Source organism: Saimiri boliviensis, chromosome 9 (assembly GCF_048565385.1).
Source record: "Saimiri boliviensis isolate mSaiBol1 chromosome 9, mSaiBol1.pri, whole genome shotgun sequence".
Classification (NCBI taxonomy): Eukaryota; Metazoa; Chordata; class Mammalia; order Primates; family Cebidae; genus Saimiri; species Saimiri boliviensis.
The window spans coordinates 62,326,744-62,346,979 of NC_133457.1; the positions used below are offsets into that span (position 1 = coordinate 62,326,744).

The 20,236-nt window shown below is 43.1% G+C and overlaps 2 protein-coding genes across 33 annotated transcripts in view; one reads left to right on the top strand and one right to left on the bottom strand.

The window, feature by feature from the left end:
• MLH1 (mutL homolog 1) overlaps positions 1 to 2,474 on the top strand; it is a 58,276-nt gene extending 55,802 nt beyond the window's left edge. For 2 of the 5 annotated variants that reach the window (XM_003930907.4, XM_074406010.1), the window contains one exon: positions 2,152 to 2,474. In XM_003930907.4, the coding sequence (XP_003930956.1) occupies positions 2,152 to 2,319 (168 nt within the window). In that variant the 3' untranslated portion in view covers positions 2,320 to 2,474. Of the gene's footprint in view, positions 1 to 1,671; positions 1,911 to 2,151 lie in introns of those variants that run through there. The other 3 variants (XM_074406009.1, XM_074406008.1, XM_074406007.1) reach the window with 2 other exon arrangements.
• Positions 2,475 to 3,644: 1,170 nt separating this feature from the next.
• The window catches only part of LRRFIP2 (LRR binding FLII interacting protein 2), a 137,130-nt gene continuing 120,538 nt past the window's right edge, over positions 3,645 to 20,236 (bottom strand). For 24 of the 28 annotated variants that reach the window (XM_039461910.2, XM_039461907.2, XM_039461908.2 and 21 more), the window contains 7 exons: positions 19,795 to 19,896; positions 19,383 to 19,515; positions 17,075 to 17,124; positions 9,985 to 10,105; positions 6,053 to 6,132; positions 5,371 to 5,475; positions 3,645 to 4,946 (listed from right to left, as the gene is read on the bottom strand). In XM_039461910.2, the coding sequence (XP_039317844.1) occupies positions 4,836 to 4,946; positions 5,371 to 5,475; positions 6,053 to 6,132; positions 9,985 to 10,105; positions 17,075 to 17,124; positions 19,383 to 19,515; positions 19,795 to 19,896 (702 nt within the window). In that variant the 3' untranslated portion in view covers positions 3,645 to 4,835. The remainder of the gene's footprint in view (positions 4,947 to 5,370; positions 5,476 to 6,052; positions 6,133 to 9,984; positions 10,106 to 17,074; positions 17,125 to 19,382; positions 19,516 to 19,794; positions 19,897 to 20,236) is intronic. The other 4 variants (XM_039461912.2, XM_039461911.2, XM_074406021.1 and 1 more) reach the window with 1 other exon arrangement.

A 20,236-nucleotide genomic window follows, 5' to 3' on the forward strand; every position in this document is an offset into this window, starting at 1 on the left:
CATACCTCCAGAGTGGCCTCAGAAATTGTCAAATATAAAAACACAAGCCGTCACAGTGAGAAATGGGAGGTTGAGTTAGATTGTCTGAGGCTGGAGAGTCCATGTACTCCCACTGTTAGGTCTGAAGTGTGTTGCTAGTTTTCAGATTTTGGGTCAGTTGCGCCAGTCTGTCTTAGCCTTTGCCTTACTTTTTATCTGACCACTGCCTTGCCAGGAAAACAAGGCTCTGTAACTCCTCTTACAGGTCAACTTGACACAGAAAGATTGTCTGGATTCCTGATGTTTCATTGTCACTTTTTCCAGTCAGATGATAATGCTTTTCAAATTAATATGTATCTTGGGGAAGGTTGGAGAGGAGAGTTGAAATATTCTAAGAATCAAAGGGTAGCCCATTTTAATCAGAGTATGACCCCTGATTGTTCACAGTCATCTCCTGAGCAATGTGAGCCAGTTTCAGATGGGAGGCTGAAGTCCAGCTGGCATGCTGGAGGATTCCAAGTCTGTGGGTCAGAGGGCGGAGATTCAGTTCTCTTGGCCAAAGCCTCTAGGGAAATCTCATTCCAGTGGCGAAGGCAGGGAATACATTTACGAAACTGTGTGGCAACTATCTAATTTGATTGGAAATTTTACTTCAATAAAAGGAAGTACAGCTGAGAAAGAACATTTTCTTTCTTTCTTTCTTTTTTTTTTTGAGATGGAGTTTCGCTCTTGTTGCCCAGGCTAGAGTGCAGTGGCGCCATCTTGGCTCACTGCAACCTCCGCCTCCCGGGAGCGATTCTCCTGCCTCAGCTGGTCTCGATCTCGTGACCTCAGGTGATCCACCGCCTCGGCCTCCCAAAGTGCTGGGACTACACGTGTGAGTCACCGTGCCTGGCCAAGAAAGAACATTTTCTTTTTTTTTTTTTTGAGACGGAGTTTTGCTCTTGTTACCCAGGCTGGAGTGCAATGGCGCGATCTCAGCTCACCGCAACCTCTGCCTCCTGGGTTCAAGCAATTCTCCTGCCTCAGCCTCCTGAGTAGCTGCGATTACAGGCACGTGCCACCATGCCCAGCTAATTTTTTGTATTTTTATTAGAGACGGGGTTTCACCACGTTGACCAGGACAGTCTCGATCTCTTGACTTCGTGATCCACCCGCCTCAGCCTCCCAAAGTGCTGGGATTACAGGCTTGAGCCACCACACCTGGCTAAGAACATTTTCTTATACGTAGGATAGCTAAGGCTCACATGGAGAAAAGGAATAATGACGCAAAATCATCCCCAATAGTATTTTCATTACTTCCCTGGGGATTAGAAAACAGGACTGCTTACAGAGCTGTTTTTAAGGTAAATTAGGTACTTCCTACTGTTGCCATCCAAGTACAGGATCAGACATGGTATTACAGCTCCTGCTACAAAAACCATTTTCTCCCTGAATGAAAATAAAGGTTCCACAGGAGACAGTCCCACAGCAGTGGCTGCTTTTCTTCCCTTAAAAAGCTCGTGTTGGCTGGGCATAGTGGCTCACACCTGTAATCCCAGCATTTGGGGAGGCTGAGGTGGAAAGATGGCTTAAGCCCTGGAGTTTGAGGCTATATTGAGCTATGATCACACCACTGCCCTCCAGCCTGGGTGACAGAGAAAAACCTTGTCTTTAAATAAATAAATAACAAAAAAATCCTCTTGTGTTCAGGCCTGTGGGATCCCTGAGAGGCTGGCCCACAAGATGCACTTCAAAAGCACTAGATGCCGGGCACAGTGGCTCATGCCTGTAATCCCAGCACTTTGGGAGGCCGAGGCGGGTGGATCGCGAGGTCAAGAGATTGAGACCATCCTGGTCAACGTGGTGAAACCCCGTCTCTACTAAAAATACAACAAATTAGCTGGGCATGGTGGCGCATGCCTGTAATCCCAGCTACTCAGGAGGCTGAGGCAGGAGAATTGCCTGAACCCAGGAGGCGGAGGTTGCGGTGAGCCGAGATCGCGCCATTGCACTCCAGCCTGGGTAACAAGAGCGAAACTCCTCCTCAAAAAAAAAAAAAACACGCTAGATAACACAGCCCATTACAAGCCACCAAGTCTTTCCAGGTCCAGTGCACATCCCATCAGCCAGGATGCCAGTATATGTTGGGATGCAGTCAGGGAGGCTTATGACATCTAATGTGTTTTCCAGAGTGAAGTGCCTGGCTCCATTTCAGACTCCTGGAAGTGGACTGTGGAACACATTGTCTATAAAGCCTTGCGCTCACACATTCTGCCTCCTAAACATTTCACAGAAGATGGTAATATCCTGCAGCTTGCTAACCTGCCTGATCTATACAGAGTCTTTGAGAGGTGTTAAATATGGTCATTTGTGCACTGTGGGCGTGTTGTTCATTCTTTGTATTCCGAAGTTGCTGGGAACACTTAAGACTTACAGTTGCCTTCTAACTAACTGGTAGTGTTCTTTTATACATGGTGGATTGATTATAAATAAATAGACGTGTCCTAACATGATTTCTTATTTAATTTTATTATGTATATATTGTGTCAGTTCAGATGCCTTTTAAAAGAGGTCCTGATGAACAGGCTCTGATGGCATTGACCATGGAGAAAGCTTGACTTGATCATCTAGTGTATTCAATAATCAAAGCTAATTGTTAAGGAAAAAAAAAAACTTGAGGAAAGGAAGAAAACAGTCCCTATTTCATCTATAGTAAGTATGAGTTGTTTTTTTTTTCTTTCTTGAGACGGAGTCTCACTCACTAGAGTACAAGGGTTCGATCTTAGCTCACTGCAACCCTCCACCTCCTGGGTTCAAGCGATTCTCTTGCCTCAGTTTCCCAAGTAGCTGGGATTACAGGCGCGTGCCACTATGCCCGGCTAATATTATATTTTTTGTAGAGACGGGGTTTCACCACGTTGGCAAGGCTGGTCTCGAACTCCTCACCTCAGGTGATCTGCCCGCCTCAGCCTCCCAAAGTGCTGGGAACACAGGGGTGAGCCACTGCCCCGGCGTAAGTTTGAGTTAGTCATATTTATTATGCCACAAAATAGGCAAGGTCAGTTTTGAACAGTAAGAACTCCACAGAGTAGACCAGGGCATCTCAGAAGTGAGGTTCCATGAGCCCAGGTTGGGCACAGGCTGAGGGACCTTGAGTAGAGAGGAAGAGGGGTTTTCTGAGCTTTAAGAGCTGGGCCACACAGTACATTGCTTCTAGCAGGGATGGAGTTCAAGAATAAACCTCCATTTTAGAACACCTTTCCATCCACCCCCACAACCACACAACTGTTGCTACTATTAGAAAAGGTATAGGCCAGGGCAGGGTGGCTCACACCTGTAATCCTAGCACTTTGGGAGGCAGATCACTTGATGTCAGGACTTTGACCAGGCTGGACAACATGGCAAAACCCGTCTCTACTGGAAGTACAAAAATTAGTCGGGCTTGGTGGTGCACACCTGTAGTCCCAGCTACTCAGGAAGCTGAGGCAGGAGAATCGCTTGAACCCGGTAGGCGGAGGTTGCAGTGAGCCAAGACTGTGCCACTATATTCCAGCCTGGGTTACTGAACGAGACTCTGTCTCAAAAGAAAATGTATAGGAAAATCATCTAAATTCCAGAGAGTGGTATCCATATTTTTTAAATGAAGGGCTAAAGAAGGAACAAATATTAGAGATTCCATTCACTTTTGAGTTACCTTTTTAAAGTCTAGTTTTATTATCTCATGTGCCTTTAGTCACTAGATTTTCCCCAATATGTTTTCTGTGTAAACACGTTAAAGATAAAATAATAATTTCAATAAAACCACCTGGATACTGAGAGCAAAAGAGTATCATAAATCCTTCAAAACAGTTGTACTCCATGACTTAAAAAAACCTCTCAGACAGGGTACCACTAAAGATGAAACTAAAGTCTTTAAAAGTTCTACATTCCAGATTATTTTTCCTTGAGAAGGAGACAAAAGAAGACAGATGTGGTTTCCGTGATTTGTTTTAAAGTCTCCTGTAACAAACATGTCAGTAGCCAACTGTGGTTGGCAAAAGGGTGTATTTAATAGAATCTTCAGGCTGATTTCCGACCTGCCCACTCTCCCTACCCTCCCCCTTTGGGTTTGTTTGAGGTTTCATTCCACACATAAGCAGCAGATAAAATACTTTACCAGGTACAGCACAGTTGTATTGAAGAATAAAGGACCTGACTCTTACTTTAATAAGAGTATTAGGCCTGGACTTACCCTGCCCCATGCAATAAAGCAAGTTTTATATACATTCCCCGTATTTTTTTCTAACATTTTCTTATATAAATTTAAATATTTTACAAAAAAAAAAAGGCTTTTTTCCTCCAGACATATAAATTTGAGTGAAACACAGATTCCTCATCCAAGAACTTGTTTCTTCACCAAAATATAAATGTTGTCTGATATTAAGGGTAAATGTCTTTTGACCACTGGAGATCACTGAAGTCTGAATTGCACCGTGGAGAAGGCACTTGTGTTTTCTGAGGTCTCCAGCAAGTATTATCTCAGCACTCACAGAACTGCTGTCTGTCCTCCAGAACCCGTGCCAAGGCCTCCGAGTGCCCAGTTACTGAGGCAGCTGGGGGAAGATGTTAAGTAAACATGATTCTACAATTATGGAGATAAAAAATAAACAGCATGGACTGGTTCTTAGTCTAGAATCAAACTACAACAAAATCCAAAGTGTTCATTCACGAAGATTCAAACCGGCTTCATTCGCTCATAAATTATAAAATACAAAGGTGGCTGTTTTAACGACAAAACTCAAAACAGTACTAAAAGGGGTTTGTGTCAATGGACAAAAGTCAGTCCCTCTAGGTAGGGCCCCAAGGAGCAGCACCCAGGCCGAAGGGTGGTCTTCCTACTGCTGGGCCAGAAGTGCTGTTCTATTGGCCTTCATCTTCTCCAGTCGCTTGGCCAGGTGGCTGTTGGTCATCTCCATCTCCTCAATCTTGTCCAGTGCTGTTCGTAACTGGAGACAGGGAGAGTGCAGTCACTACGTGTGGTCAGAAACAACATGCAATGCTACTTTATTTTCATCTTCCTGGAAAATGAATGCACTGCTAACTGTGGCCCTGTGCAGGACACACAGCCTCATTTTTTCTGTCAGGTAGAGGTATTAAATGATGATACTGAGGATTCTTTATTTGTTTTAATCACAGAAAGGATGAAATTGGAGAAACAGCCCTGATCTGAAGCAAAAACAAAAACTGACTTACTATCTAATTGACCAAACCATAAAAGTAGATGGCAGTCAGTTTGAAGGTCAAAAACCAACACAACTTAATAAGTGACTCCACTGCTGTTTCCTTAAGTATCACATTTCTTACAGAGCTAAGAATTTATTTCCAAAAGATATGTTTAGGAATGTATTTTCCAAGAAGCCTATGACGTACCTCTCGTTGTAGCTTCCTTTTTTCTGCTTTCAGTTCATCTTCAACTTTCTCAGCATTCTCAGCAGCAGTTTTATATCTCATAACCTGTCCCTCAAGCCGGCTAATCTGTAAGTATTAAGAACACAGGCCTCTATTACTGGGCACCAGAAGTCACCACTTTTTGGTAGCCAAGATGGAAATGCAACGTTGTTATAAATGCCAAGTAATCTAACACAAGTCCCCTAAGGGTGAGTCATAGGTCCTCTCAGAACTCATTGCTATTTATAAATCAGGAAATGTCCCCAGAGAGGATTACAGCTGTAGAGTCATTTTAGGGCCAATTTCCCATGCTAAGTTTTATGATGACCATATTGTTTAAGTGCCAAAGAGACTCACTAAATGGAAAAGTTCTTAAAACTTTCTGGAATGTATACTAAGGGATTTTGTTGCAAATGATGATCTTGAATTCTCTTGAAATATCTACAAAAAACAATGACAGCTCTAGTTTCCTATGTTTTTAGAGAAAACAGAAGGCTAAAATGCCCCACCAAGTGCTCTCTGCTGGCTTTTCTATTTTAATACAGAACTTTAATGGATCCAACTGCAAAGGCATCCCAAGGCAACCCAGGCATTCATGGGGCTGTTAGCCACTTAGATGCAGGAAGGACATTTAGATCACCTGGTACTATATAAAAGTACTTACACTTTGCTCCAAGGTGGTTATATCCTGTTCTGCTTTTGAAAGCTTAAATTTGTATTCGCTAATTTGTCTGTTGGCATCTCCTAGAACAGAAGATAACAATGAATTACCTTCACCTGTCAGAGATGGACAGTATGAGCCATCAGGCAGTGCCTTTGCGGCACCTAGAGGACCATGCAGTCTTTAAGATTACAAAATACAAATGCACACACAACAACCACAGCATCTTCAGCAGCCCAGGTTCTGGACGGTATATACTACAAGATGCTCTAGCACTTACTATACTACAGTATAACTTGCAGCAAGAGTTAGAAGAAAATTCATTCTTCACCCTATGATGTGTGTGAGCAGAGCTTGAGAAAGGAGCCCTGCCAATTCAGCAGCAGCCCCTGCCAACCTTATGTGGAGCCTATGGAGCCTCCATGGCCATGGGACTGGGCCCAGACCTTCCCATCTTCCAGGTTTTGCTTCCGCTGTCCAATACCCTAAGGGTCCTTTTCTCCCACTTTTGACTTAAGTAATAAACAACTTTCAAGGCCAAGCTCAAGTTTCACCTCCTACATGTCTCTCCTTAGTTAATTATAACTCTTTCTCTTGCTGTATTTTATTTGCATTTTATGACATTTATCATGCTTCTTAAACATCGTATATGTATATAAGGAGAGGGGGCCTGTCTTGGCCTTCTTAAATCTACCTCTGTGGCCGGGCGCGGTGGCTCAAGCCCAGCACTTTGGGAGGCCGAGGCGGGTGGATCACAAGGTCAAGAAATCGAGACCAACCTTGGTCAACAAGGTGAAACCCCGTCTCTACTAAAAATACAAAAAATTAGCTGGGCATGGTGGTGCATGCCTGTAATCCCAGCTACTCAGGAGGCTGAGGCAGGAGAATTGCCTGAACCCAGGAGGCGGAGGTTGCGGTGAGCCGAGATCGCGCCATTGCACTCCAGCCTGGGTAACAAGAGCGAAACTCCGTCTCAAAAAAAAAAAAAAAAATCTACCTCTGTACCTAGCCAAGTGCTTTGCACATAGTGTATGCTTAAATCAATATACGCTGGAATAAATGCTGTTAAGTAACATGATAATGTGTTATGGGTAGAGCTGTAAGTTATCAGACGAACATCTGACCTAGGAAGTAAATCACTTAAAATGAAAAGTTTAGAAATGATTGGTGGGCGGGGGGACTTTTAAAATCCCTCCAAGAATCCAAATTTAGCAAAAACCAGTCTCTGGCATGATTAGAGTAATAAGATTTCCAAAAGATAACCAAATCTAACCTACCACCGGAAATACTCAGATTATCAAACTTAAGAACTTTGCTACATTTCCACATGACCAAGGTTACAATTATCTATAGTCTTCAATGTGAGAGATTTTTCTAATTGGACAGTTACTGTCACCTTAAAAGTAACAGGGTTACCATCTCCCCAAAAGCCGTATCTGGTAGTGAAAGAGAACTATTCCTATTTCTGAACTCTAAAAGAAGCTTCAGGATCTTATTTATTTATTTTTTTTTGGAGACGGAGTTTCACTCTTGTTACCCAGGCTGGAGTGCAATGGCGCGATCTCGGCTCACCGCAACCTCCGCCTCCTGGGTTCAGGCAATTCTCCTGCCTCAGCCTCCTGAGTAGCTGGGATTACCGGCACGCACCACCATGCCCAGCTAATTTTTTGTATTTTTGGTAGAGACGGGGTTTCACCATGTTGACCAAGATGGTCTTGATCTCATGACCTCGTGATCCACCTGCCTCGGCCTCCCAAAGTTCTGGGATTACAGGCTTGAGCCACCGCGCCCGGCCCAGGATCTTATTTTTAAATTGTTAACCTCAGCAACCTATTGATTATCCAAATGTGCTGCTTCCTTCTCACTCTCCAAACCACCTTTCCGTCTTGTTTTCAAAAGCTTAAGTCCTTTGTCTCAGTAATTTCACGTGTGTTTTGAAATCCCATTCCAAAACACTTGCATAAGAAGAAGGCACTGTCCAGAACCGAGAGTTGCTCCACTCCTGGCCTTCTCGTCCAGGGGAGCTGCTTGCTTTTGTCCAGCTTTCCCACAGTTCTGCAAAGCTCTCTCCGTTCCACACCTCCTCCCTGGGTACTTTACCTTCTTAAAATACCTGCTATTCGACACCTACCTATTCTAGGAAGCATTCGCATATAAATTCCTTTTAAATTTGCTGCATAAGGACAATCTCTCAGATCTGTCCCCTACCCTCTCTCTGAGACTGTTGACAGCCACTGAACTGGTTCAGGCTCACCATCATAGTAGCTTCCTAACTAGTCTGTCTGTCTCTTCCTATGTCCCTGTCCTCATCCACTCTCCACACCAAAATGGCATTTTTGAACAAAATATGCACCAGGAAATGTCACAAGTGTCCCAACTGATGTCTAATAGAAGAGATAATACCAATATCAAAAGTTAATAAGCCTTAATCCAAAAAACCTTTACTCTTTTTTTTTTTTTTTTTTTTTTTTTTCTCAGAGACAGGTTTTCACCACATTGCCCAGGTTGGTCTTGAACTTCTGAGCTCAAGCAATCCACCACCTCATCCTGGCCCCAAGAACTCTTTTCTTGGCAGCCTATCTCAGAAGATTTAGATGAAAAGTCTAGGGAATAAACAAGATTTTTAATATTAGTTATCAGAATAGTCACTATTTTTATTGGAAAAATTAAAATGTCTGAGAATTATACAGATTCACTAACAAAGGCTAACTACAAATTGCTGCTGAAATCTTCCTACCATGGGAATTAGTGTGAATACAGTGATCATTTTATTATGAGGTCAAAAGTAGAAAGTGAGAAAAACTGGAATAATCTGGGTAAAATGAATAGATGTTACTTTGTGGACTTATTTTACATTTCATCTAATAAAGATTAATTTGGATTAATAAAAATACTTCTAGGAAAATTCTGAAACTGTTCAGTTTAGTTTAAAGTAGTTCCAAATATATTCCTCCAATTAACCAAAATAAATTCCAGAGAAAAAAACTTTAATGGGGAAGGCAGCTTACTGTATGGGAGCTTAAAGATGACACATAGGTGTGGAAAAGGATAGTGCCAGGTTGTCAAAAGGAATTTCACTATGTGCAAGAAGTTCCTGGAAATCACTTTACTCAGAAAGAGTAAGAGCAATAAACCTCATCATCCCCTGAAGCACACGTGAGGCTAGGAGCGCTCTATTCAGCTATATTGCTGATTAGGACTTTTTCTGGACTGGCCAAGGACTAACCAATCTCTGTAGCATATCTCTTAAGAAAAGCGTATTATGGCCGGGTGTGGTGGCTCACGCCTGTAATTCCAGCACTTTGGGAGGCTGAGGCGGGTGGATCACCTGAGGCCCCAGGAGTTCAAGACCAGCCTGCATGGTGGAACTGAGTCTCTACTAAAAACACAAAAAATCAGCTGGGCATGGTGGGAGGCGACTGTAATCCCAGCTATTCGGGAGCATGAGGCAGGAGCATCGCTTGAACCTGAAAAACAGGCTGCAGCGAACTAAGATTGTGCCACTGCATTCCAACCTGGGCATCAGAGTGAGAACCAGTCTCAAAAAAAAAAAAAAAGAAAAATGTAAGCTGGTGGCTCACACCTGTAATCCCAGCACTTTGGGAGGCTGAGGCGGGTGGATCACGAGGTCAAAAGTTCAAGCCCAGCCTGGCCAAGATGCTGAAACCCTGTCTCTACTAAAAATATAAAAATTAGCCAGGGGTGGTGGCAGATGCCTGTAATCCCAGCTTCTCAGGACAGGGAATTGCTTGAACCCAGGAGGCGGAGGTTGAAGGGAGCTGATCACACCACTGCACTCCAGTGTGGACGACAGAGCAAGATGCCTCTCAAAAAGAAAAAAAAAGTATATTACAAGACTCCAGAAGCCTGCTGACAAACCCACTCCTGGGACAGTCTACACATAGACCAGGACTGGCCTGTCCTCTGGTACCTACTCTGCATTTCAATGAACTGCAAGTCTGAGCCATTCTGCAGTCCTGCCAGGTCACCCACTGTGCCATCATTCCTGGAGCATTTCTGTCGTTCCTCTTCTAACTGAAGCTTCAGTTTTCTAATCTGAAATGAAAATAAAGGTTCATCAGCAAGTTCCAGTCTCTCAAATGAAGCCAATGCTTGCTCTATGGCCACATCATAGAACAAAGCAGACCCTTATCATAATAGCCACACAAATCATTAATTCATTCAAAACCTGTTTTCTTGAGTGCCTAACAGGAGACACACTGTCCTAGGTGCTAAAGATAAGCTATGAATAAACACCGAAAAGAGCAAGCCCCAGGACCAGGTGTCCCAATAAAAGTAGCCATATTTTAAATTTGTGTCTGCTTGTGGAACAGTACATCTTTGGGGTATTTTCTGTTACTTCTATTTAAAATGGAAAATTCCAGGCCGGGCGTGGTGGCTCACACCTGTAATCCCTGCACTTTGGGAGGCCGAGGTGGGTAGATCACGAGGTCAAGAGATCAAGACCATCGTGGTCAACATGGTGAAACCCTGTCTCTACTAAAAATACAAAAATTAGCTGGGCATGGTTGCGCACACCTGTAGTCCCAGCTTCTTGGGAGGCTGAGGCAGGAGAATTGCTTGAACCCAGGAGACAGAGGTTGTGGTAAGCCGAGATCGCGCCATTGCACTCTAGCCTGGGTAACAAGGGCGAAACTCCGTCTCAAAAAATAAAAATAAAAATAAAATGGAAAATTCCAGCCAGGCACAGTGGCATGTGCTTATATATCCGGCTACTTGGGAGGCCGAGGCATGAGAATCACATGAGCCTAGGAGTTCGAGACCAACCTGGGCAACATAGTAAGACGTCATCTCTAAAATAAAATAAAACAAAAATGTCAACAGTTATTTGATGGGATATATTCAATGGATTATTTTTAAAAATGGAAGAGTCCATGAGCAGTTTTTTGTTGTTTACTTTTACACATAGGTTAAATTTTCTTACTTAGAAAACTTTCTGTATATAAAAATAACTGGATATATAGAGATGGCTTCCCAGCTGTCCTGAACTCTATCAAAAGGGGTCAAAGGGAAGCTTCTGCACTAAGATTAAGTTTGCCAGTCCCCAATGGGAAAAGGGTGAGCTGTGTATTGGGACTAATCTAAGTAAATCTATGCTTCCAAGACACCTCTGCCCTTTCAACACACATAGGGTCACCATCTTCAGCTGCCTTGAAGGAACCAGGACTAATCTCATCTCTATCATTACTATTTATGTGCATCTTGCAAAGGGTCATGTCCTTCTTCTGCATCTTTCTCACAAGGGTCTGTATGCCACTAACCTTCATCTCCTAACCTTTCCCAATGCCTGAAAGTTTTCCACTGTGCCTTCTAGAATTACCAGTCCATTATCAGCAAACCATCTGCCCTCGATCTCTTCTCTGAGCATCCTCCCTTTACCCTCATGTTCTGATGAGAACCCTCTCCCTTAAGAATCCTGCTTCTGCAGCTCGTGCTTTTTTTTTTTTTTTTTTTTTTTTTTTTTGAGACAGGGTCTTGCTCTGTGGCCCAGACTGGAGTGCAGCGGTGTCATCTCAGTTCACTGCAACCTCCACCTCCCGGGTTCAAGAAATTCTCCTGCCTCAGCCCCCTCAAGTAGCTGGAATTCCAGGCACATGCCAGCAATCCTAATTTTTGTATTTTCAGTAGACGGGGTTTCACCATGTTGGCCAGGCTGGTCCTGAACTCCTGACCTCAAGCAATCCACCCACCTTGGCCTCCCAAAGTGCTGGGATTACAGGCATGAGCCACCATGTCCAGCCAAGCACTGGCTTTTTACTTCCACAGCCTCTTACCACTGAACTTAAAAATGGAATAGGTGTCCTCTTGCTTTCCTTAGTGTTATTTTCCCTCCATCTTCCCTAAAAGTCCCAGGTCTTAATCTCATCTCTTCAAATTATATATACCAACTACTTATCATTGCCATAATCCCATTCCTTCACTACCATTTATTAAATAGCTCCCAACTTGCACTCCCTCTGGACTATTCCTGTCTGAATTTTTGGCAAGTTCAATGTATATCTAAGCAGAGGATCTCCCTTACAAATGATCTCTCAATTTCTGGAACACCTCCGCATAAGGTCTGGATGTCTGTCCCCTCCAAATCTCATGCTGAAATGTAATCCCCAGTGCTGTAGGTGGGGCCTGGTAGGCGGTATCTGGGTCGTGGGGCAGATCCCACATGAATGACTTTGCACCATTCCGTTGGTGTTGAGCGAGTTCTTGCTCTGGTAGTTCACACGGTATCTGGTTGTTTAAGAGTGTATGTCACCTCCCCACTCTGGCTTCCACTCTTGACTTACACGTGTCTACTCCCACTTCAGCTTCTTCTGTGATTAGCAGTTTCCTGAGGCCGGCTGGGCGTGGTGGCACTTTGGTAGGCCAAGGTGGGCGGATCACCTGAGGTTAAGAGTTGAAGACCAGCCTGGCCTGAGGCTCAGGAAACAGCTCAGAAGCTTAACAGATGATGACACCATGCTTCCTGTACAGCTTGCAGAACCATGAGCCAATTAAACCTCTTTTTCTTTTCTTTTTTTTTGGAGACAAAGTCTCACTCTGCCACCCAGGCTGGAGTGCAGTGGCTTGATCTTGGCTCACTGCAGCCTCTGCCTCCCTCCCTGCCTCTGCCTCCCACATAGCTGGACTACAGGTGCCCGCCACCATGCCTGGCTAATTTTATATACTTTTTAGTAGAGTTGGGGTTTCACCATGTTGGCCAGGCTGGTGTTGACACTCAACCTCAACTACCTGCCTCAACCTTCCAAAGTGCTGGGATTACAGGCTTGAGCCACTGTACCCACTGAAAACGTTTTTCTTTATAAATTGCCCAGCTTCAGATATTCCTTTATAGCAAAGCAAAAAATGGACTAACCCACCTTCCTTCTAAGGATCTTCTATCTCTTCTTACCCTCAGCTACTCACTCTCACAGTCGAATACTAGATCTCGTCATTAGACAGTTGTAATCCCTACACAATTTAGTTCCATGGATCCTCTAACCACTATTCCTCATCTTTCTAGGTCATTCTTTCTAGACCAGAATTCCAATAATCCTTCAACCATGCTGGTACCACTAATCTACAGATTACATTTCTCTACTATACCTGATGTGTGCCTAAATATCTCCGAAATTCTCTTCATCCAGTTTAATCTTAAGGTCCATCATTATAATCATTTTCTTACAAACTCCCTCACCTCTCCTGCCCCATTAATACTGTCCTGGTAAAATCTAGCTCTCTACCCACTCCATGCCTACCCCTATGCAGCAGAAAGTAGCCAGAGAAACACATATAATAAATGCATTCACACAAACCTTCTCTATCATATATTGTTTATTGTCTGATGTTTTTGTACTAGAATGTCCCTCAGGCAGGAATTTTTTTCTAAACTAACTTATTCACTGAAATATCTCAATTGCCTAGAATAACGCATGTTAAATAGCAGAACCTCAACATTTGTTGAATGACTGAATAGGAGTTCCAAAACAGAGAACACAGAGCATATGGGAGGGAAAAAAAAATCAGTAACAAAATCATTTAAGAAATTTTCCGTGCCGGGCGCGGTGGCTCAAGCCTGTAATCCCAGCACTTTGGGAAGCCGAGGCGGGTGGATCACGAGGTCGAGAGATTGAGACCATCCTGGTCAACATGGTGAAACCCCATCTCTACTAAAAATACAAAACATTAGCTGGGCATGGTGGCGTGTGCCTGTAATCCCAGCTACTCAGGAGGCTGAGGCAGGAGAATTGCCTGAACCCAGGAGGCAGAGGTTGCGGTGAGCCGAGATCGCGCCATTGCACTCCAGCCTGGGTAACAAGAGCAAAACTCCGTCTCAAAAAAAAAAAAAAAAAGAAATTTTCCCAGAACTAAAGAATACGTGCTCCTAGAATTGACAGGGGCCCAGCATCACACATGAAAACTTCAATTCACATCACTATCTTCAAATTACACCATAACACTAGAGAAATAGGACACAAGCTTCCAAAAAGAGGAGAAAAATAGATAACAAATCAGAAAAGATCAGAACTCAAAACGTTCATGTAATCTCAGTAGCCATACTTGAAGCCACAGCACAACGAGGAAATGTCTTTTTAAAAAAACTTAAGGAGAACAATTGCAACTCAGGATTCTATACCCGGCTGAACTATTTTAATCAAGAAAGAGGGCAAAATGAAGACATCTTCAGGCCTGCAAGGTCATGAAAAATTAACAACCCACAAACCCTATTCTCAGGAAGTTACTAGAAGATGTACCAAAATAAGAGAATAAATAAGGAGCAAGGCATAAGACACCAGAAAAAGGAAACCCAACCCAAAGAATCCCCAGATGTCAGTGAAGGGTGACCATCATCTGTGTAAGGAGAGAGCAAGCCGTTAGTTTAGAAAGGGACAAGTCAGATGCACCAAGATTCAACAAACTGGAACTGAAAGAATGCCATATGCATCTGAAAATCCTGAGTGGATTTAATCTACTCTTGGAGACTGGCTAAACTGATGACAGAAAACCAAGCAAATACAAAGAAAAACCCATAACGTTAACTTTAGAGGAAACTAATGGTTGTGAAGGAGAAAACCGTGATACCCAAATGCAATCTGGCGCCACTGTGAGTAGTGTTTAGAGGGTCCTAATGACACAAGCAGACTGTTCCTTTATTAGGAGGATATGGGAGTGGGAAATATGTGTATGTGTGGCAGGGACAGAGGATGAAAGAGCTAAATCCTCATCTTCCTAAAGGGATGTCAATATAGAATGCCTGAAGCAGAACGATCAAGAAGCAACACAAGTATGTTATACAGAGATACAAGGACAGTACACAAGAATCAGCTAACAGCACTTAACAGAAATGGTCAGTGGTGAGGACACAGGAGCCAGGGCAGGGGACTGCTATGCTCATAACAAGCTTTGTAGAAAACTGTATGACTCCTTACACTATGTGCCCTTAAATTTTTTTTTTTTAAGAACAGAAAAAACAGAGGCAAAATATGAATTATCTATCCTTCAGATCTCACTTGAGTACTGATGTTTGAAATAAGCATAATTCTTTCTAATGTACATTTCAGTTAGCTAGTATTTTACCATGTAACTTTGTAAAAATTATATTACATTCCAGTAAGAAGGCCTTTACTGATCCAAGATGGCTGATCACTAGCAGCTCGGGATCGTAGCTCCCAGTGAAAGTGCAGAGAACGAGAGGACACCACACTTTCAGATGAATTTTTGTTGCTCATGCACCAGGAGATTCCCAGCAGAGGAGCCCCACGGGTTGCCAGCACGACTCTTGTGGCTGGCGAGGCGCTTTTGCCTTGGTGCGACGGTTCTTGGTGCAGAGTCAGAAAAGCACCATCAATCTGAACGCTGCTGTTTTAGCCAGCACAGTGGGTTGCTCAGATTCCGGCGCTAGGAATCAACAACTTGGATGTCCACTCAGAAACCCAATTACAAAGACGCTAATTATAAAGACCACAGATGGATAAATCTACAACAAAGGGAAGAAAACAGCCTAAAAAGGCTGAGAATACCCAAAATCAGAACGCCTCTCCCTCTACAGAGGATCACAGTTCCTCATCAGCAACGGAACGAGGCTTGATGGAAAATGAGTGTGTTCCATTAACAGAAGCAGGCTTCAAAAGGTGGATAATAAGAAATTTCTGTGAGTTAAAAGAACTTGTTCTAACCCAATGCAAAGAAACTAAGAACTCTGAAAAAAGGTTTGACAAAATGCTAACAAGAATACACAATTTAGAGAGGAATATAAGTGAATTAATGGAGCTGAAAAACAACACGAGAACTTCAAGAAGTATGCACAAGTTTTAACAGTTGAACTGATCAAGCAGAAGAAAGGATATCGGAGGTCGAAGACCAACTCAATGAAATAAAACGAGAAGACAAGATTAGAGAAAAAAGGATAAAAAGGAACGAGAAAGTCTCCAAGAAATATGGGACTATGTGAAAAGACCTCATCTACGTTTGATAGGTGTACCTGAATGTGACAAAGAGAATGAATCCAAGCTGGAAAATACGCTTCAGGATATTATTCAAGAAAATTTTCCCAACCTAGCAAGGCAGGACAATATTCAACTCCAGGTAATACAGAGACCACCACAAAGATATTCCTCAAGAAGAGCAGCCCCAAGGCACATAATTGTCAGATTCACCAGGGTTGAAATGAAGGAGAAAATACTAAGGGCAGCCAGAGAGAAAGGTCAGGTTACCCACAAAGGGAAGCCTATCAGACTCACAGCAGATCTCTCAGCAGAAACCCTACAAGCCAGAAGAGAGTGGGGGCCAATATTCCACGTCCTTAAAGAAAAGAACTTTCAACCCAGAATTTCACATCCAGCCAAACTAAGCTTCATAAGTGAAAGAAAAATAAAATCTTTTGTGAACAAGCAAGTACTCAGAGATTTCATCACCACCAGGCCTGCTTTACAAGAGCTTCTGAAAGAACCACTACATACGTAAAGGAACAACCAGTATCAGCCTTTCTAAAAAATACCAAAAAGTAAAGAGCATCAACATAATGAAGAATTTACATCAACTAATGGGCAAAACAGCCAGCTAACATTAAATGGCAGTATTAAACTCACATATATTAAGTTTCCCAATAATAGTGGGAAACTTCAGCATCAACATTAGACAAGATCAGTGAGACAGAAAATTAACAATGACATCCAAGACTTGAACTCGGATCCGGAACAAGTAAACTTAATTAACATTTATAGAACTCTCCACTTTAAATACACAAAATACACACACTTATCAGTACCACATCACACCTACTTAGAGGTTTAAATGAAATATTGGTTGGCTGCTTGCTTGTTATTTTCTTCCCTCATCTTTTTCGTGTCTCCATTATTAAGCACAGTTACAGGCATACCCATTTTTAGACTGCATTCTAGCCCAGGCAACAAAGCAACACCCCCGTTCTCTCTCCCTCTTTCTCTTCCTCTTTCTTCCTCTCCTTCATTCTTTTTTATTATTATTATTATTTTTTCTTTTTCTCTTAAAAAAAAGAAAGAATACCTTTACCTGTGACAGCAGTTCCTCCTTTTCTCCAGCAAGTTTTCGTAGCCTTACATCTAAAACAAATGAAAAAGATCGTAAACTAAATGTGATGATATGGTATGTAAACGGGTAATATTACCTGATAAGCTACACTACTTACAGCTATGAATATCTAAAGAAATAAAGGTTTTAGTAGCATTACAGAACAGTTCCTAATTATCTAAAACGTACTTCCACACAACTGATACTTGTCAGGACACCAAAGCAACATTTGCTCCCCAAAGCAGTGATTTGCCACTTAAAGACAAACTGAAGTACAAAGGAAGTCATTTCCTTGTTTCAAGTCTTCACTAGTAGACAGACAACTCAAATGTCAAATGTGTTCCCACAGGCTGAGCCCTTAGCGGAAGACAGCCAAATATGTGAAAGAAGATGGCTAACAGCAGGACTGGGCGAAGGAAGCTGGAGGAGAGAAAAGAGAGGAACACAATAGTGGAGGAAGCAAAGTCCCCAAAAGCCAATGGGGAGGGAAGGGGACCCACTCCAAAATGTGGGCAGCTGGGCCAGACGCCGTGGCTAACATCTGTAATCCCAGCACTTTTGGAAGGCCTAGGTGAGTGGATCACTTGAGGTCAGGAGTCGAGACCAGCCTGGCCAACATGGTGAAACTCTGTCTCTACTAAAAAAAATAGAAAAATTAACCAGGCATGATCGCAGGTGCCTGTAATCCCAGCTACTCAGAAAGCTGTTTGAACCCGGGAGACAGTGGTTGCACAATGCAGTAAGCTGAGATCACACCATTGCATTCCTGCCTGGGCAACCAGGTGAGACTCTGTCTCAAGAAAAAAAAAAAAAAAAAAAAGATGTGGGCATCCATGGATGATCTGAGGCTTGGTAGCAGCAACATTAGGGCTCACTCCTGGCCTCTGGAGGGGTTGACTCTTCCCAAGCCTGCATTAAAATAGGCCCCTTAAGCTGAAGAAATACCGTGGTGCAGTTAAAAAAGCAGCTGACAGCTGGCCAGCCACTACCCTCTATAAACAGGTAGGGTCACAGCCATATATAGATCCTGGTTTCTTCTGCACCTTCCAAGCAGATCTGCCTGTTTGGACCTGCAGACCAGGGAAACAGCCACGGGGAAGCACCCTGGGCTGCCTATGGCCATATTCTCTTTCCATTCTCCAGATCTCTCTTGCTCACCCTCACCCAGCATCCTGCTTTATTCAAAGTACCCTACAATCATGTTTCTGGAATGCTCCACATTAGAGGATGTGCTCACTTTTAAAATGTTTCTCAGTTTGCTTCACACATTGCTCACTCCTCTAAGAAGCTAACACATATATGAAAACAAAATGAAAAGGGAAAAAATTGTTTTTTAAAAAATAAAAGTTAGCTAATAATACAGTATCTATGTGTGCCATTTTTCTTCCTCTAGAGTAGATTTCTTAGTGGGGTCAGTGGATGGGTGGCTTTGGTTTCTTGGAGAGGCTTGTCAGCAACTTTGGAGTTTCCTGGAGAGAGGTGTCATTCTCAAAAGGTTAAATTTAAGAGGTTGAGACTCTGGAAATCACACTTCTCTGATATCTATCTTTTTGGTCATCTGTTTCTTGGCTTAAGAAATGTGGTGGAGCCGGGCGCGGTGGCTCAAGCCTGTAATCCCAGCACTTTGGGAGGCCGAGGCGGGTGGATCACGAGGTCGAGAGATCGAGACCATCCTGGTCAACATGGTGAAACCCCGTCTCTACTAAAAGTGCAAAAAATTAGCTGGGCATGGTGGCACGTGCCTGTAATCCCAGCTACTCAGGAGGCTGAGGCAGGAGAATTGCCTGACCCCAGGAGGCGGAGGTTGCGGTGCGCCGAGATCGCGCCATTGCACTCCAGCCTGGGTAACAAGGGCGAAACTCCATCTCAAAAAAAAAAAAAAAAAAAGAAATGTGGTGGAAAAGAGGCACCTGGAGTAAGTAGTGGAACGTAAAACCAGATGTTCCAAGGGAAGTCTGCCAGCCTCCTGCTCCCCTAGCACAGGTAGACTAGACTATCCTTTGCAGAAAGTTTGCAGTTAAGTAAAAAGCAATGTGTATAGACCCACAATACTTCCATCCACGGACCTTATAGTTACACTTATTGCCTTACAATGACTCAGATGCTGGTTTCCCAAGGTCAAGGATGTCTGAAGACAGTGTGCTAAGGTGCCCAGATTCTTCTGGTTAAGGATCCACTTGAGTCTCAGACAACCTTTATGCTGTTTTTGTATTCCAAGCTGGAATATGAAAAAGCAGAAAACCCAATAGGACAACATTCATCCATGTCAACATAGCAACCAGTATCTTACCTAGCGGCCCTTCTCCTGCTGACTCCAAGACCTGAGCAGCTTCCTGAGACACAACAGTGATGGCTCCAACCACTGGTTCATGACTGACATCACCATTGGGAGTGCCATCGGGGATTATAACTAAGCCATGTTTCTGCAGGAGAAGAAAAACCCACCATCACAAAAGGCCCATATGGAAGCAGTAAGCTCTTTGAGGTAATTCTGCAACAATACATGTTTGCCACAGGTAAAATCTGGTTAGAATCAGTTACATGGAATATAGCTCTGTGGAAGAAATAGCTTAAAACTACCAAATCTGGATTAGGAATAAACACTGTAGTTTGTATTCAGGCTAGGAAAGATGGCAGGGTGAAAGGAAGAAAGCCAGAGTACAGCAGCGAGGGACCTGAACTCCAGGCTCATGCTAACCTACCTCTCCCGTCTTCACTGTCTTCTGCAGGTCAGCCAGCTCCTCTCTGAGCATATCTCGCTCATTCCTAAGGCAGGCAATGTATTCTTTCTGTTTCTCTAGGGCCTGGTTTTAGGTAGGGTAGCAAGGAAAACAATGGCACAGAAAAAGAGCAGGTGAAAGGTGGCAGAGAAGTACCTAATTCAAATAAGCAAAGATAAAGGCATAAAAAGCAAGGAAGCAGTCAAAAGATTGGAAACAAGCAGTCGGATATGAGAGGAGATACAGAGTTACATGGTTGTACATCTCCAGAAGAGAGTTCTCATAGAAACTGGTTCTCAGGCATCAATTTGGCAAAGCCTGTTTAAAATCAAGCAGGGAAATAAATCTTTGTTTTCCAGTCAATGAAACAAAACAAAACCAAAACAAAACAGGAGAAGAAAGATGAAGATAGCAGCCAGAGTAA